Below are 19,064 nucleotides of genomic sequence, written 5' to 3' on the forward strand. Positions count from 1 at the left end.
TGTTCCACAATGATTCTCCAACTATGCTTGCAGTCCGTCAGCATCAGCACCACCCAGGAACTAGTGACAAATGCCCAGGCCCCAGGCCCTACAGAAACAACACCCGGGTGGGACTCTGCCTTCTGCTTCAGCAGCTCCCCAGGGGACTCTGAGCTGCCCACAGCGAGGTCAGAGATGTATGAAGGGTGAGGAGGCAGGATGAGGCAGGAGCCTGCGGTCAGGCCCCCACTCCCGTCATCTCCACCCGGCTGGCACTGTGCCTGGGTCTCAGCTTGCCCACCTGGAGTGGAGACATGACAGCAAGTCCTTCACCTGCATCTCACGACTGGTCTAAGAACCAGTAAGATGCCACAGATGACAACACTTCAGAAGTCTAAGTGCCTCATCCGTGACATTAATTAATGCTGCCTGTCAGCCGCTGCTCCACTTTTCCACCCCCTCCACTCATGATCTGGCAAGGGCAAGAGCAGCGGAAGTCACACGTTTTCCCTGTGGAACCCCTGGACAGCCTCAGGGGGTCCTGAAACCTACACTTGAGAGCAGACCTGTGAGAGTGGAAAGGGGGCATTCCTCTAGAGAGAAGGTTGTTCAGATCCCAAGTCAAGCCCCACTGATTATGGCGGGCATCTGTGCCCACCCCCTCAGCCATGGCTGCTGAGCAGCCTTGAGATAAGAGGGGCTGCAGGGGTTAGGAACTCAAATGTAGAGATGGCACACTGCTCCTGAGTAATGGGTGCTGGGCACACCAGGCCCTAGGGGTGGGGAGGGGGTGTTGGAGGGGGGGTGGGGGCTCAGCTTCCTTTGTGTCCCTTTGTCCACAGCAAAGGGCTAGGCTGCAGCTTCACTTATGTCACTCACGGGTCCTCCCAGCACCTCCACGAGGTCCGACTCAGTCAGGTTTATCCATGAGAATAGTGGCCCGAGGGGGCGAGGGAGAGAGCAGAAATTTGAACCCAGCTCTTGATTTTTATATCAATCATGAGCTCACGTCCAGTGGGCAAGAGGAGGTGGGCCACAGGGGAGAAGGGGCTCACAGGCACCAGGCAGGGAAACTGAGATGCATCACAGAAGTGAAGACTCAAAATCGTTCTTAAATCAAAGTGAGACGCCAAAGAGGTGGGGCCAGCACCCTTTGGTCGTGCACCTGTTCCTCTGCAGGCCTGCAGCTGACAGGGGGCCCCCAAACCCTTCTCCAGAATTCTATCCTGCCTCCGGCCTGTTCTCGGCCCCTGGCCCCTAGGGCACAGGCGTCCCCCTGCAGTCCCATCAATTGACCTCATGAGATCCCCAACATAGCCCCTCAGTCCTTCAGAAACATGGCCTTGTTCTGTCGTCCCAGAGATGGGATATGCTACCTACAGGGCATCTAACAAAATAGACCACTTGGACGTCAGAAACTGAATTAAGTCTCATTTATTCTAGGGCAAACTCAAAAGGGTTTTTGTGTTTCCTTTTTTAGCAAATCCTAGCACATTATTAACAAAAAAAAGAAAATCTGTACATTTGCCATGATACACTTGAAAGTGAAACAAATAAGATATAAATACAGATATGGATGTAACATGAAAAAGCCCCCAAAAAAACCAAAACCAAAAAACAAAAACCCAACCTGGGGATGTGGGGGACCATGCGTGTGAACAGTGCCAACAAAACTATCTTGGTGGTGGATATTTTTCAGAGCATTGTTCTCATTTTCAAATATCATCGTTAGCAAAGTCCTGGTGAGGTTCTACAAAGTTCTTATTTGCTCTTCTTTAATGTGTAATATTATGCTTGATAAATAAAGGGCGGCGGGGAAAGAAAAAGATTTAGGAGACAAATCAGGCGCAGCTGCATTGCCTGCATGACTGAGAAGCTAGTGGGGCTGCGGCAGGCGCCTGTGGCTACGGTGCCCCAGGAAGGCCGTGTGCCTCCCGCGGGCCACAGTGGGAGGGGAAGCAGGAGCCAGGCGACCTGGCCCCAGTGGTGGCATCAGTGGGCTTCTCGGGGCCCCAGACAGTCAGGCGAACAGGGGAGGCAGACAAGAGTTTTGGGTGCTTTGCTCGCTTGTGTTCTGTTGTTTCATCCAGACAGGAGGCCTGCGGGGAGGCGGCGGCCAGGCAGGGCAGTTGCAGCTGTCGGTTGGAGGGGCTGGCCCCCTGAGGTTGTGGCTGCATGCGAGTCTCCTCCCAGAAGGCCCAGAGACCTGGGGGTGGCGGCTCCCTCTGCGTTGGGAGACCGAGGTTGGGCAAGTGACATTCAAGGCGAGCCCTTTGTGAGCGCCAGGAGGACACGCGGCCATGCTCAAGGTCCTTCCTGACTCCAGGGTAAGGGGCCGCAGCAACCTGGGTGTCCACAAGGGGAAGGAGAAAGGCCTTTCTACACACACTAGGCAGGAAAAAACACAGTTTCTGCCCCAGAAGAGTCATCAGACACTTGGGAGTTGTTTATAGGGGGTAAGAAAGAAACCCCGAAAGCGACATATGAACAAACAAATGGTATTTATCAATGGAAGTAAGGCCTGGTCCTGCTGTTTTGAGCCAAGAGTCAACAATGTTTGATCACTTAAAACACACCCCTGAAGTTCTCTCAACAGCAGCAGCGGGGCACCTCCTACACGTGCAGGATACCCCCTACACACACCCACACACACACCCACACACACACGCACGCAGTGAAGGCACCCCAGCCTCACTGCTCCTGGACCTCCATTTTCAGTGCCTATTTCCAATAAAGTATCTAAAATAAATTCTGAATGAAAACAAGTTATGTTCTGCTACAGTGTCTTTCACGACTTCCAACGTCAAGCTAGAGCTCAGAGGCGGGAACCATACAAACTGGCAGTTGTCGAGATTCTGCACCTGAGCAGCAAACACCTCATTAAAAATTAACATCAGAACAGGCATGGGAAAAAGAACTGAACGAATTTCCATAAGGAAATATGGAAAAACCAGTTCAGAGAGTCTAAAATGTTTCCATGATTGCAAAAAGAATTTCCATTTGGTTTGAAGAATTCTACTTGAAACTTAAGTTATACAGACTTGACATCTGTAGTTAACTTTACTGAAGCAATGAAACCCTCAAGAAAACATTTTAAAGGGTAAGTTTCTCACTGAAGGAAAAACAGACTCTAAACTGGTTCAAATCCTGTTTTTCTGCAATTTGCTGCACATCATAATTACTTTTTCCTTAAACCATGATTATTTCAACAGATGATCGAGGACGTACTTCAGTTCACAAAACTTAAAAAAATGATCCTGATAACCTGGTCTCTTTAGATTTTTCTTTGATCTCAATCCCAAATTAAAGAAGTCAAAACTGAGATGGCAGAGTTGCCAATTATCAGACTGACAGAACGCTGTGGAATCAAGCAGCTTGGGTGCAGCTTGGGGAAAGGAGACAAGACGGCACTAGACCTGAGCCTCCAGGGGCAGTGCTGTTCCATAGTGTTTCCCAGGATCTCAGCAGTAAAACCAGCAGCTCCTCTTGTGTTTTCAATGCTGCGTGAAGTCCCACTTCAAGCACACACTAGCTGAGGCTATCGTTTACCTGGATTTCTGTGTTTGGATCTCAACTGTCACAGATCTCTGCCCCGGCAGCTCTGGGGAAGGGGTGGCATTGGTGGGGCTGTTTGAGGAGCCGGGAGCCCATCCTGGAAGGAGGCAGTGAACGGTGCCAGCCCCCAGGCTGCAGAGTGTAAGCAAAATACGACATGTTCGTTAAAAGGCCATCTTCGGGCTTTTTTCTCATTTCTTGCCAAGACTTGGCTCATATTCTTAGTAGTCTCAAAATGCAACCTAAAACATATAAAACCCTTTCGTGGTGTCAGTTGTGAGGGGTGTGGGCTCTGCCCCACAAAGGCCAGATCCAGAGGGAAGGGAGCCAGAATGAAAGAGAAACACAACTCAATACAACGTCCTCAAACCTGTTATTAACTGAAGAGAAAACGCTACTTTCTACCATGTATCAGCTAGAGAGCTCTGACTTTTAAGAACTGCACCCCACACACACGGTTTTACAACCTCAGCAGGCTGGACGAGACGGTTTGAGTATGGCTCTTCTCTTGTTCCTTTTGTTTTGTTCTGTAGGAAGATGAAATACAGGCCTTGCTTCCCTTACATTCAATACCAGTATGATTCTACACAAAAGCTGGAAGGGATCAAAATACTGATTGTAATAAATATTTGTGGGCCTCCTGGTACTGACTGGGCAGCCGATGGGGGGTTGGAGGGGGAGTGGAGGGGAGGTCTCTGAGACACCACCGATTGCTTCCAGGGCTACACAGAGATTCTGGCGTTGCATTAGCTGTGGGTGGAGACATCAGAGGAGGAGCTGCTGTTGCTGTTCGTGGTCTGCGCCCTCTTTATGTATAAGTTGAGCAGCTTCATCTGCAAAGAAAAAATACAAATGGATGAGAAGGAAGAAAATCAGAAAGTAAGCAAGAAAGCCCAGGTGACCATAAGAAAACAGTACGTCCCTTAGTGGAGAAAGTCACTGCACAGACATTCCCTAAGTGCCTACCACTCGTCCAAACCACCTGCCTGGGGCCAGTGGGCGATCGGGAGGTCAGATTAGAGGAGGGGGCATGAGAGGTTATCAGGAAAAGAGGGACACCTGCTACCACGAGGTGGGCCTCAGGGCTGCCTGCAAAAAGGCTCTCTAGAGGCAGACCCACACACTCGGGGGCAAGGCAGCCGGTGCGGCTCCAACCAAGCCAGCAGGAGGAGAGGGTGCAATGCCTACTCTATTGGGATAAAGAAACTAAGCCAAGGTCAGAGGTCAGGTTTTCTATCCTCACACCTTTGCAGAAGTTGCTCCTTCCCCATCACACACCTCGTCTGCACCTGCTTCTGTCCACGGACATGACACCTGCTGATTTACACAGCATCTGAGGCCCACCTTCAGGCTGCCCTCATCTGTGCCCTTGGTCCTCCTGCCCCTGGGACCCCGCTCTGCCCCTGTGGCTCAGCACATGCCACCTTGTGCTGGGGGCAGCAGTGGGCTGGATCCTTCCAACAAGACTCAGTCTCCAGAGGTCAGATGCTGCGTCACTATACAATATACCTTCGTTGGGCACAGTGCTTCCCCACAACAGGCCTTCGACATCTCACATCTCATTTGGTTCTAACTTAAGCCCCCCTGGACCCTCAAAACACCTAAAGCAGCATGTAACATACATAGTAGTGAAGTGAAACTCACTCAGTCATGTCTGACTCTCTGCGAACCCATGGACTGTTATATAGTCCATGGAATTCTCCAGGCCAGAATACTGGAGTGGAAAGCCTTTCCCTTCTCCAGGGGATCTTCCCAACCCAGGTATCGAACCCAGGTGTCCCACATTGCAGGCGAATTCTTTATCAGCTGAGCCACAAGGGAAGCCCAAGAATACTGGAGTGGGTAGTCTATCTCTTCTCCAGCAGATCTTCCTGACCCAGGAATTGAACCAGGATCTCCTGCATTGTAGGCGGATTCTTTACCAACTGAGCTATCAGGAAAAGTTCTTAGAATATTTGTTGAATACCAATAACCTGATGTCTATAGTGTGCCTGACCATATTAAGGATACCAGCAACCAGCAGTGCTCCTCACGAGGCAGGCTCCCTGAGCCCCAGCAAGGCACATGGTCAAACAGACATGGAGCCCAGAATGTATAGCTCATCTGAGAGCTCTGCCCTGAGCGTCCTGGAGTTCTCTGGCTTCATGCAACAGCCCATCTGGGGTCTCCCCACATCAGGACTTAGCTCTTTTCATCTGCAGGGGAGTGTGCCATGAATTCACACGACATATCCCAGCTTGTCTTTCATTCCACACCTTTCAAAATCTTAGACCTTTTAACGTAATAGTCAGTGTGCTGATTAAGGTGCTTTCACTTTGCACAGGTTCTTAATGCTCTAAGGCTCAGGAGGATATGACCAGGGCCAGCCAGCTTCAAGAGAAACCCTGGTACATTCAACAAAATACTGGCCTGAGGCTCAGCAGATCCAGCAGAGAACCAACTCCAACACTAGTTCTGTGACCTCAGGTAAACATTTCCTGAGCCTTGACTCAATCACCTGCAAAATAAGTGATACACCTCCCAGGTAGCTCCCTGCTTAGAAAACATGTCCCCTGAGTACCCTGCTCCTTTCTCCTACCCAAGCTGTTCACACTGCTCCTGCCTGTAGTTCGTCCTTCCCTCCTTGCCTAGCCAGGCCCAGGATAGTCCTGCTTCCTCCAGGAAGTCTCCCTTTCCTCCTGCTCCAGTAGGTCCTTGACCCAGCAACCAGAACCTGTCTCACAGTGTCCACTGGTCAGTCCTGGACCTCTGTAAAGTCTCCCCATGTGCCAGTCCTGATCCTCAGCTCTATTTGATGCTACTTCAGGGGAGAACAAGGTTTTGTGTTTCCCACATGCTGAAGGCAGCAGGTTCCTAATACATACTTACTGAATCAAGTTTTTTTTAAAGACAAAAAAAGTGATCTAGAAAACAGGATAGTTATATTTCTATGAAAGGCAGGTTAAAATGAACTTCTAAACATTGTTAATAGTTATTTGCAACTCAGAACCCCTTGTAAGCCCTGAGTTTATAAGCTTTAATCATATTTGAACATCAAACCAATCCTCTGAGGTAGGCAAAACAGGTTCTCCTATTTTACAAATGAAATGGCTGGGATTCAGAGAGCTTGCCCAATGAGTTGGTATAAATTCAAATTACAGGATTATAACTTTAGGATGTCAAATGTAATCCACAAAGAAAACAGGTATAGAATATACACAAAGGGAAATGAGAAAAGAATTGAACATTTCAGTATAAAAAGCAAATAAACACAAAAGAAAACAGTAATACAGAAAATGAGGGGCAAATAAGCTATTATGCACACAGAAAACAAATACCAAAATGACAGAAATCTCTTCCTTATCAGTAAATGCTTTAAATGTGAATGAGTTAAATTTTCCAATCAAAAGACAGAGATCAGCAAAATGGATTTTTTCAAAAAGCATGATTCAACTATATTTTGTCTACTAGAGACTCACTTTAGATCCAAAGACACAAATAGTTCAAAGTGAAAGAATGGAAAATGATATTCCATGCAAATAGTAACCAAGAGTACAAGGTAATTATACTAATATTAGGCAAAATACAGCTTAAATCAAAAAAGGTTATAAGAAACAGAAGGATTAATAAAAGATCCACAAAGCAGGAAATTATAATATTTATAATTATACATCTAAGAATATGCCATCAAAACAGAGAAGCAAAAACTGACAGCACTGAAGGGAGAAAGTTTTATAATAGTAGTTGGGAGGCTTCAATATTCCACTATAGAGGGTTTGAACAACACAATAAATCAACTAAATATAAAAGAAATATACAAAACACCCTAAGATGAGACCTTCCCAAGATAGACTATATGTTAGGCCACAAATTGAATCTCAATAAATTAAAAAAGAGATGTCACAAAGTACCTTTTCTGACCACAAAAGATGAAGCTAGATTAGTAGCAGAAAGAAAACTGAAAAATCCACAAGTTTGTGGAAATTGAACAACACGTGTTATTCCAACAACCAATGGGTTAAAGGATAAATCACAAAGGAAATTAGAAAATATCTTGAGACAGATGAAAAGGAAAACACAAAAGGGATGAAAACACAAACACATGGGATGCAGCAAAAGCAGTGCAGCGAGGGAAACGCACAGCATGTGAGCTGCATGGCTTACATTTAAAAAGGAAGAAAGCTACGCATCAACAACCTAACAACGTATCTTAAGGGACTAGAAAAAGAACAGAACTTCAAGCCTGCAGAAGGGAGAACAGTAATAAAGATTATATAAATGAAACAAAAAACAGAGATAACAAAACCAAAAACTGGTTCTTTGAAAAAAAAGTCAACAAAATTGACAAACTTTTAACTAATGAAAAGAGAGAGAAGACTCAAATTATTGGTCAGAAACAAATGTGGGGACATTATGACTGATTCTACATAAATCAAAGATATGATAAAAATACTATGAGTAACTGTACAAGAACAAAGTAGATAATCAAGATGAAATGGACAAATTCCTAGAAACACAAAACCTACCAAGACTGAATCATGAAGAAAGAGAAAGTATGAACAGACCTGTAACTAGTAAAGAGATTGAATCAGTAATTGAAAATCTGAGAAAGAAAAGGCCCAGACCAGATGGCTTCACTGGTGAATTCTACCAACATTTAGAGAACTAATACAATCCTCAATTTTTTCTAGAAAATTTAGAGGAAAAAACACTTCTGAATTCATGCTATGAAGTCAGCATTGTCCTGACAGCAAAGTCAGATAAAGATAAGAAAACTACAGATCAATATTCCAACAGTGATCCAACATACAAAAATTAATAAATATAATATACCACATTCTGAAGGAGATCAGCCTTGGTGTTCTTTGGAACGAATGATGCTAAAACGGAAACTCCAGTACTTTGGCCATCTCATGCAAAGAGTTGACTCATTGGAAAAGACTCTGATGCTGGGAGGGATTGGGGGCAGGAGGAGAAGGGGACGACAGAGGATGAGATGGCTGGATGGCATCACTGACTCGATGGACATGAGTTTGAGTGATCTCTGGGAGTTGGTGATGGACAGGGAGGCCTGGCATGCTGCAATTCATGGGGTCGCAAAGAGTCGGACACAACTGAGCGACTGAACTGAATATACCATATTAACAGAATGAAAGGGGAAAAAAAATCAAAGGATCATTTCAATTGACATAGAAAAAGTATTTGGCAAAATTCAATACTTTTTCAAAATAAAAATACCACACAAACTAGGAATAGAAGGAAAGTACAGGTGTATTTTGTTTTGCTGTGCTTCACTTTATTATACTTTGAAGATAGTCCTTCCCCCCCCACCCCCCCAAATTGAAGGTCTGTGAACACTCTGCATCAAGCAAGTTCATCAGCGCCACTTTGCAACAGCATTTGCTGCCTACATGTCACTGTCCCATTTTGGTAATTCCTACAATTATTTCAGATTTTTTCATCATTATTATACTCTGTGGTGATCTGCAGTCAGTGTTCTTTGATATTACAACTGCAGCAGTTGTTTGCGGTGCCATGAACCACGTCCATATGAAGACAGCAAACTTCATCCATAGATGTGCATGTTCTGACTGCTGCACCATGTCCCTGTCTCTCTCCCTGTACATGAGCCTTCCTATATTCCCCAAGACACAATCGCATTGAACTTAGGCCAATTAAAAACCCTACCATGGCCTTAAGCGTTTAAGTGCAAGAGTTGCTCTTCTCTCGCTAGAAATGATTAAGCTTAGAAAGAACTGCACATTGAAAGTTGAGACAGGCCAAAAGCAGGCCTTTTGTGTCAAACAGTTAGCCAAGTTGTGAATGCAAAGGAAAAGTTCTCAAAAGAAACTGAAAGTGCTACCCAGTGAACACATGAATGATAAGAAAGCAAAAGCAAAATAGCCTTACTGCTGATATGGAGAAAGTGGTCTGGATAGAAGATCAAACAGTCACAACATTCCCTTAAGCCAAAACCTAATACAGATCGAGACCCTCTCCTTCCATTCTAGGAAGGCTAAGAGAGATGAACGAGTTGCTGGAAAAAAGTCTGAACTTGGCAGAAGTTGGTTCATGAGGTTTAAAGAAAGATGCTGTTTCCCTAACATTAAAGTGTGAGGTGAAGCAGCAACTGCTGATGCAGAAGCTGCAGCAAGTTATCCAGAGGATTTAGCCAAGACAATTCATGAAGGTGGCCACATGAAACAACAGATTTTCAACACAGGCAAATAGTCTTATATTGGAAGAAGATGCCATGTAGTACTTCGACAGCCAGAGAGGAGAAGTCAATGCCTGGCTTCAAAACTTCAGAGGCTGACTCTTATTAGGAGCTAATGCAGCTGGTGACTTTAAAATAAAGCCAGTGCTCACTTACCATTCTGAAAATCCCAGGACTCTTTAAGAATTATGCTCAATCTACTCTGCATGTGCTCTATAAATGGAACAACAAAGCCTGGATGACAGTGCATCTGTCTATAACAGGACTGACTGAATATTTTAAGCCCATTGTTGAGACCTACAGCTCAGAAAAAAAGATTCCTTTCAAAATATTACTGTTCACTGACAGTGTACCTGGTCACCCAAGAGCTCTGATGAAGATGTACAAAATTAAGGTTGATTTCACGCCTGCTAATAATAACTTAACACTCCTTCTGCAGCCCAAGGATCAAGGACTAATTTTGACTTTCAAGTCTTATTATTTAAGAAAAACATTTTGTAAGGCAATTGCTGCTGTAGTGACTCCTCTGATGGATCTGGGCAGTCACCTGTAAACCTTCTAGAAAGGGTTCAACATTCTAGATGCCATGAAGAACAAAGAAGTCAAAATATCAACGTTAACAGGAGTGTGAAAGAAGTTGATTCCATCCCTCATGGATGACTTTGAGGGGTTCCAGACTTCAGTGCAGGAAGGAACTGCAGATGTGATGGAAACAGCAAGAGAACTAGAATTAGAGGTGGAGCCTAAAGATGGGACTGAACTGCTGAAACCTCATGGTAAAACTTTAAGGGAATAAGGAGCTGCTTCTTACGGATGAACAAAGTGGTTTCTTGAGATGGAATCTACTCTTGGTGAAGATGCTGTGAAGACTGTTGAAATGACAACAAAGGATTTAGAATATTACATAAACTTAGTTGATTAAACAGAGGCAGGTTTGAGACGATTGACTTCAATTTTTTCTACTGTGTATAAAATGCTATCAAACAGTATTGCTGCTACAGAGAAACTGTGAAAGCAGAGTCAATTGATTCGGCAAACTTCATTGTTGTCTTAAAATAAGACACAGCCACTACAGCCTTCAGCAACCACCACCCTGATTAGCCGGCAGCCATCCACATAGAGGCCAGACCCTCCACAAGCAAAACGATTATGACTCACTGACAGCCCAGATGCTGGCTAGCATTTCTGTTAAGATATTGATATTTTCAGACATAATGCTACTGAACTCTTAACAGACTACAGTATAGTACACATATAACTTTTATACACCCTGGGAAACCAAAAAATTTGTGCAATCTGCTTTATTGCAATACTTGCTTTATTTCAACTGTCTGGAACCAAATCCATACCATCTCTATGCCTGTACCTCAATATATCAAAAGTTATATATAAGAGACCCACACAGTGAATATTATGCTCGATGGTAAAAGACTGACAACTTTAAGATGAGGAACAAGGCAGAGGATGCTTGCTCTCACCATTTCTATTAACATAGTAAGTTCCAGCCAGAACAATTAGGCAGGAAAAGGAAAGAAAGGCATTCACATTGGAAAGGAAGAAGCAAAATTATCTTTGTTCAAAGATGATATACAGTTGACCCTTGAGCAACACAGGTTTGAACTATGAAGATGCGCTTATACATGGATGTTTTTCAATACACACAGCACGACACAATCTGTGGTCAGCTGAAAAATCCCAGATGCAGAACGACAGGTATAGGACTTGAGCACGTGCAGAGTTTGCTATCTGTGACAGGTTCTGAAACCCATCCCTGTGGGATACCAAGAGATGACTGTGATCTCATATGTATAAAATCTCAACAATTCCACAAAAAATTGTTAAGACTAATAAAGAAATTCAGCAAACTAGCAGACTACAAAATCAATGAGCAAAAATCAATTGCACTTCTGTACACTAAAAATGAAGCTAAGAAAAACAATTCCATTTACAATAGAATCAAAAAGAATAAAACACTTAGGAATTAACACAAGGAAGTGAAAGAACTGTACAAGAAAAACTACCAAATTTTATTGAAAGTAATTAAAAACACAAACAAAAAGACACTCCGTGTACTGTACAGTATGGTGACTATAGTAAAAATACTGTATATGTGAAAGTCACTAACGGAGTAGATCTTAAAATCTGTCATCACAAGAAAAAAAAAAAATCGTGTAGCTATGTGTATGACAGCTGTTACCTAGACTTACTGGGTGATCATTTTGCAATATAAATAAATATCAAATAATTATGCTGTACATCCAAAACTAATACAATTTCATATGTTCATTTTTATCTCAATTACAAATTAAAAACAACTCATTACATATAGAGGTTAAAAAAAGATATCCCATGTTCATGGGTTGGAAGACAACATTATGAGATCAAAACTACCCAAAGCTATCTATACATTCAATGGAATCCTTATCAAAATCCCAATGCGGTTTTCTGCAGAAACAGAAAGTCTTTTCAACAAACGGAACTGGGAAAGCTGAATATCCACACACAAAAGAATGAAGCTGGACTCTTACCTAATACCATATACAAAAATTAACTCAAAATCGATCAGAGACCTCCATTAAAAGCTAAAACTATAAAACGATTAGAAGAAAACAAAGGGCAAAAGCTTCACTATGGATTTGGCAATTGATTATTGAATATGACAGCAAAAGCATAGGCAAAAAAATAACAAATTGGATTTCACTAAAATTAAAAAAAGTTGTGCATCAAAGGTCAAGGAGTTAATATCCAGAATATAGACAGAACTTGTTAATTCAACAATAACATCAACAACAACAAAACCAAGCAACATAATTTTAAAATGGGCAAAGGACTAGAATAAACATTTCTCTGATGAAGATATGCAACTGGCCAACAAGCATATGAAAAGATGCTCAACATCACGGATCATTAGGGAAATGCAAAGCAAATGAAATACTGCCTCACACAGCCATGAGGATGGCTACCAAAGAGAAGATAACAAGTGGATGTGGAGAAACTAAAACCCTGTGCACGTCGGTGGGAATCTAAGATGGTGCAGCCGGCAGTTATCATATGATCCTGCAGTTCTACTAAAAAACCCAAAAGAATTAACAGGGGGTCTCAAAGGACATCTGTACCCCCATGTTCACAAAAGCCAGAGCATGGAAACAATCCACAAGGCCATTACCAAGAAATGGGCGAGCAACATGCTATTATGTACATTCAGCAGACTATATTCAGCCTTAAAATGAAAGGAGATTCTGATACCTGCTACAACATGGATGAGCCTAGAGAACATTATCCTCAGTGAAATAAACCAGTCACAAATAGACAAACACTGTAGGATTCCACTTACAAGTATTCACACCAAGAAAGTAGAGTGGTGGTTGACAGGGACTGGGGAACTGGGGAATATTATTTAATGGATTTCAGTTTTCCAAGATGAAAAGTGCTCCGGAGATGGATGGTGGGGATGAATAAGAGTAATATGAATGTACTTGGTGTCTGTGAACTGCACACTAACATGTGGTTAAGATAGTAAATTTCACATTACATATATTTTACCAAGAGAGAGAATGGAAAGGAAAGGTTGCTCATAGTCATACAGCTAGTAAGTGGGAGACAGAGACCAGAAAGCAGGTTTTCTGATCCTAAAGCTAGTATTGCTGCCATGGCAATGGGACACTTCTAAGATGCACCTCACAAGTCCCCGCACTCCAACCTTGCATCAGGCCTTCCTCTACAGAACCTGATATCACTTATCAACTTCATTTAAGTAGTAGTAGAAGGGGTTCTGACAGGCCTGGTGACAGAAACAGGAAGCCACAGCTTGACTGTTTCTAACTTAGCACCACATGCCGTCAGCTACCCATTCTGGGGGTATGGGTGGGAGGGGGTCGTTTGTTTGTTTTAGGAGATGTGCATTGGAGTCTTACAAAGTTCCTGTTAACACATCGGAACTATCGCATATAAAAACTGAAATGGCTAGAAGCACTGTGCTGCCACAGCGGACAGGCGTCAGGTCAGCCTCCCTCAGCACTCCGAGCTGACTGATGTCATCAGTGGGGAGGTGGGAACACTGGCTCTGATCAGGACTGGGCTCCAGACCCTATGCCACCATTCCAAGGGGCAGCAGGTCAACCACAGGACAGGGGTGAGAAGACACCTACATTTTCTCAGCCCCTTGTTAGTGGGGTCAAGCGAGATGACAGGACAGCTCCCTTACCCCTGAGAGTAGAAAGTACCAGAAAACCGAGATCTGGAAAACATTATTTTTGGATGAATTTTCCTTTTTACAAATCTAATTCCCTTTAATGAAGACTGTCTGTGAGGACCCCACTGCTGCTATGCAACAGCTGTGGATCCCTGATGGCAGCAGCAGAGGCAGGTGCTCCTGGCCCGTACACTGCTGGGCACTCTCGGCTCATCGTTCTGCAAGCCGTGGTCAGGGAGGGCTGGGCAAGCACCTCTGCAGGGGCAGTGATGGGAAGGAGAGCACAGGAAATGGATCCAGGTGAAGCAGCCCCCACCACACCTGCTCTGCTCAGACCTTCCAGCCCAGTTGCTGATGTATCTTCTTCTGGACCAGTGGTTCTCTACCAAGGCTGACTCTGTCCCAAAGCGACACCTGACCAGGTGTGGGGACATCAGGTGAGGGTGGGGTGTGCTCCTGCGACCTCAGGGATGGTGCCCCCTCCACGAAGTGCCCCGAAATGTCAGCAGAACTGAGAGTGTGAGCCCTGCTCTGGACAAAGGCGGGAGAGCCAGCTCTGCCCAGAACTCAGTGAGCGGAGATGCTCACCAACTGTGCCAAAGGAACAGGCCTACTCGAAAAGCCACGAGGCTTCACCTGCTGCTTCCTTCTTTGCTAAGGAGGAAGGCCAGACATTTCAGGCTCCGTGCTTTTGTATTCACACCCGTGCCTGGGCCCTCTGTAACTTTACGGTGACACATTTTCCCCAGGCAGTCCCCGGGGCAGGTGCCTCACCACGGCCCAGCTCCTGGCCCCTACTGCCTGAGATCAAGGGTGGCTATCCTCTCTCCCCAGCGGGCTCATCAGATTTGAGCTTATTTTTAAACCAGCAAGGACTCTAGTCACTCTCATCTTCCATGAGTCAATAGTCCCTTTGTCTCATTTTCTGCCCGATTCTAGAAGGAACAGGAGGAAGTATGACCACCACGGGCCCTCAGGTGGGTCACGTGCAGAATCAGCGTCCTCACCCTGCAGAGATGCCATCATGAACACGGGACGCGCTGGGCACACAGTGAGAGGCAGCCATCATTACACTGACCCACAGGACCCGAAGCCCACCCAGACAGGTGTGAAGCCAGCAGGCAAATGTCCTTAGTGTTTCAGAGACAGAAAACAAGCTGGTTTCGAAACAAAGTCATCTTCCTTTTGGGGATAAATTAGAAGTTCAAAACTATCATGTTAAAAACAGGAGTGACAAGAGACTGTGTCGTACCTAGGTGACTTCACTACACAGTTGCTCACCTTGTCTTTAGAGACACGACCCTGGACAGGAAGGCCCAGCTAGCTCACACACGCTGAGAAAGGCTGCCTGGAGCCCAGAACTGCAGGCCAGTGGGTCTGGGACACACTGGTAGGCCCAGGTGCACGGCCCCCCGCGTAACACTATACATACCTTGCTCCCCGTGAGCTGTGCCAGGTGAGGTTTCAACTCTTCTCCGATTACGGAATAAATTGCCACTAAGCAAAACACGCTGGCCTTGCGCACGCTGCTCTCGGTGTTGTCATAACCCTACAGCCAGAGGGACATAGAGAGGAAAGCGAGATCAAAGCTCTGCCTGACTGACAGTATTTCATCAATGTTTCCACACTCTCACACTTCAACCTCAGCCTTGCTGGGAGCGGTCTGAATGCCCCGGGGCTCTGCTGATGAATCCCGAGAGCTCTTGCCCCCAAGAGGCCACATACAATAGTGTCAAGAGTGAGCTGGTTTTGGGGTGGGAGGCAGGAGGCTGGCGAACTGGTCTCCTCCACACAGAACGATGCTGTATCATGAGCTGCCAAAAAACGTTGGCAGCACCAGCCAAGAAACGTTGTGAGAGAACACAGTGAGAAAAGGAAATTAAGGGGGAAAGTAAGTGGCTTCTCCTCACCATGGTAAAGCAAATCTCACATGTGCAAATCTCTTTAAAGAAATGAGAACTAGGTCACTCACTCTGTGGATAAAACTCTCCACTGTCCATGGATCGTTCCGCAGTGAGACGGACCTCCACATCCCTCTCCAGCTGGACCACAACCTGCCTCCTCCCTCCCCAAACCCAGATGGGACTGTCCGCTTTTCTCCAAGCAGCCTTTGGGACCTTTCAGACTTTGTGCCTTTCCCTCTGCCTGGAATAATCCAGTCCTCGGCTGTGTGTGTTTAAATTCCTGAGCCCAGTGCTCAGCAAACAGCAGCGTTTATTAAGTGTAAAGCCAATGTCTGTCTACTTTCTCCACTGAAATCTCTCTCTAGGGCCCAAGTCTAAACCACCTCTTCTCTGAGCCCTTCAACCTAGAGATCAGCCTCCACCCAGATCTCAGAATCACCCACATCCACCCCAGTAACTTAGCACGCAGCACCGGCCCTGACCTGTAGCTGTTGGTACGGGAGTACCAAGTCCCAGAGAGGGCTGTCAACGACTTGAGGTAGGGTCCCAAAAGAAGAAGGCACCTTGCCTTCCAGAGTCTATTTAACTCAATGCCTCACGCTTATAAGAGTTTCAATTACTATTTGTTGGACAGATTAGGACAAGGACCACTGTTTGATGTTGGGTTCCATGGCTCACCCTGCCCAGGGCTGGGCCCATCAGCCGTGCAGTAAGGAATGAACAACAAAGAAAGATCAAAACATGTGCACAGTAAACAGAAAGTTCATTCTGTAGGCCACAGATCTGAGCCGCCCAGAACTTCCTCTGCATTCAGGGAGGGGGGGCCAGAAGAGACAGACAAGATGCCGAGGGTCCCGCAGGGCGTGGCCCACCCCCCCCCCACCCCCCCGGCCCCTGTGCGCTGAGTAGCCAGGCCTACACGAGGGGCCCACCTGCAGCAGGCCTGGGATGATGTCTGCGAGGAGCTGCAGCAAGGACTCCTTGGCGATCCTCTCAACAACCTTGGTCTGCATCTTGATGGCGGCCAGGTTGATGGGGTAGTCGGCTGTCTGGACGATGGGGCACAGCACTTTGATGCACTGCTCTGGGTGGATGGAACTGGCCAGCGTGGATGCGGCCTCCTCGGCAGCCCTCACCACCTGAAACATGCCTCCATGTGAGTGAGCTCCACACTGCAACACACATTTCAAAGGCCAAGCGACAGGCACACAGCGCTTAGTACTGGAAACCCCCCGCCACCACCCCCACCCCTGGCTATGCTTTCACGCCAACAGAGGCAGCTGGAAGAGCAGCTGCAAAGAGGTAACCTTACTCTAAAAGAGTCATATTCTGTGCTCTAGCTCATAAGATCCTTAGAAACTTTATAGCCTTGGTAATTTTTTCCTAATATCCTTCCCCAACCTGTGTGCATTCGTGTGTTCACGCATTCCTGGGTGGCAGCGGCCGAGCTGAGCACAGGCCTCAGAGGCAAAGGTGGTGCTGGGCAAGATGGGTGGTCGGTGCTGAGGGGCTGCACGAGGATGCAAAGGTTCAGGAGGCAGCAGGCGAGGCCACAGAAGCAGGTGGGGTCCCAAGGGCGGGGTCTGCTACCTTGCAGTTGGCCAGGAGCAGATGGAAGGAAGTGGGGCGAGCTGGAGCCTTGCCAGCCACTTGAGTGCCCAGTCTGCTCCCTTCACTTTTTCTCACTGGTGCTCACCTATGCTCGCCACTTGACCGGCAGGATGCACTCACCTCAACAGAGCCCCCAGCTGCACCCTGACCACTGCACTTACATGCTTTGATGACACTGTCTCCCCGACTAGACTAAGGGCTCCTTGGAGGTCAATTCCCATCTCAGCCACCTTCTGTCCCCCATGCCCAACAGTGTCCATTATGCACTAAGTGCTTAATAAATGTTGGTCCAACTCATTTTCCCACAGTGCGCGCACGTGTGTGTGTGTGTGTGTGTGTGTGTGTGTATGTAAATGTTCATCACTGATAGTCAGCTCCAGGGCATGCCTCGCTGATCTGCATTTACATGTTTCAATGGAGGAGCTGGCCCAGAAAATGAGGAGGAAGTCAAGACATCTCCAGAGGACCAAGTTGGGCTTTGGAGAAATCAACTGTACAAGGCCCAGAAGGTTCATTCTGGGTGACACAATGAAAGGGGAACAGATCTGTCCTCTGGAAAAGAGACTTGAGTTCAGGCTAGTTTTCGCCGTGATCGGTTTGTTTGGAGAACAATAGCATATCGTTAGAAGGGCCCCAAAATGCAGCAATCACTAGATGAAGTGCTCTTCTTCTTCCTCAGCTCATGTGTGTCCTGAGGACTGTGGTCCGTCCACAGCATACTTGGGAAAGCCAAGTGTCTGGCCTGTGATACACGGCTAGGCAGATGGTAGAAGAGGGGTCCATCCCTTCTCTAACCTGGCCCTGCAGTGGGACACCAATGCCCTTCAACTGTAAGAAATTACTGTTTATAGGTGTCACAACATACTGGTCAGAAAACTGAGTAATACTAACTGATGGAATCTGAGGTCTTAGTTTTTAAACATGGGGGGAAAAAAAATGAAAGGGTCAGAAAATACTGGATGATTTCATTGACAATATCCCAAACTGGAAAACACTGATGTTGAGCAATTTAGGAGGCCACTAAGAAGCAGAGATAGCCGGGTGGCAGGAGAGAGAGACTGGGAACGGAGTCCTGGCAGCCTCACTTAAGTCCTGACAGGAGTAAAGCAGGAACCTCCCAGCGCACCTCAGGGTTGCAAAGGGCACTGACCAGACAGGGAGATAAACGGCCAGGTTCACAGTGAGGCTCTCTCGCGAGGGCTTCCTCCTCCCCACCAACCTTTCCAGGCTTCACTCTCATCCAGGTCACAGGAGTTAACCTGCAGGGAGCTGCTGGTAAATAGACCAGCTCGGGTATGTGGAGCTGAAACCTGAACCCAAGGAGAACTTCCTCTGATAAAACTCCAGGAATTCTGGAAGTTGCTTGCAGGAAGCATTTAATCAAACATAGGTTTTCTGAAAATGCCTGAAGAGAAAATGCCAGAAGCTGCACTTCAAGGTCCGTCTGAGGCCCCTCTTTCACTGAGGCTGGAGCAAGTTTCCCAAGGCAGACGCTGTTTTTGGCACAGGGGGTTGGTGCTCTTGACTTCCCTCTACATGCCAAGCTCCCGGCTGCTGGCTGGCTGCCTGACTCACGGTGAACTTTAAGTTTCACCCCTGTGTTCTATGTAACATAAGAAGCAAAGAT

General features: G+C 46.2%; 1 protein-coding gene across 17 annotated transcripts in view; it reads right to left on the reverse strand.

Annotated features, from left to right (window-relative positions):
* Nucleotides 1–1,397: 1,397 nt before the first annotated feature.
* The window catches only part of CLASP1 (cytoplasmic linker associated protein 1), a 268,954-nt gene continuing 251,287 nt past the window's right edge, over nucleotides 1,398–19,064 (reverse strand). For 9 of the 17 annotated variants that reach the window (XM_044936533.2, XM_044936531.2, XM_044936518.2 and 6 more), the window contains 3 exons: nucleotides 16,759–16,998; nucleotides 15,355–15,471; nucleotides 1,398–4,367 (listed from right to left, as the gene is read on the reverse strand). In XM_044936533.2, the coding sequence (XP_044792468.1) occupies nucleotides 4,281–4,367; nucleotides 15,355–15,471; nucleotides 16,759–16,998 (444 nt within the window). In that variant the 3' untranslated portion in view covers nucleotides 1,398–4,280. The remainder of the gene's footprint in view (nucleotides 4,368–15,354; nucleotides 15,472–16,758; nucleotides 16,999–19,064) is intronic. The other 8 variants (XM_044936544.2, XM_044936541.2, XM_044936539.2 and 5 more) reach the window with 1 other exon arrangement.

Source organism: Bubalus bubalis, chromosome 2 (assembly GCF_019923935.1).
Source record: "Bubalus bubalis isolate 160015118507 breed Murrah chromosome 2, NDDB_SH_1, whole genome shotgun sequence".
Taxonomy (NCBI): Eukaryota; Metazoa; Chordata; class Mammalia; order Artiodactyla; family Bovidae; genus Bubalus; species Bubalus bubalis.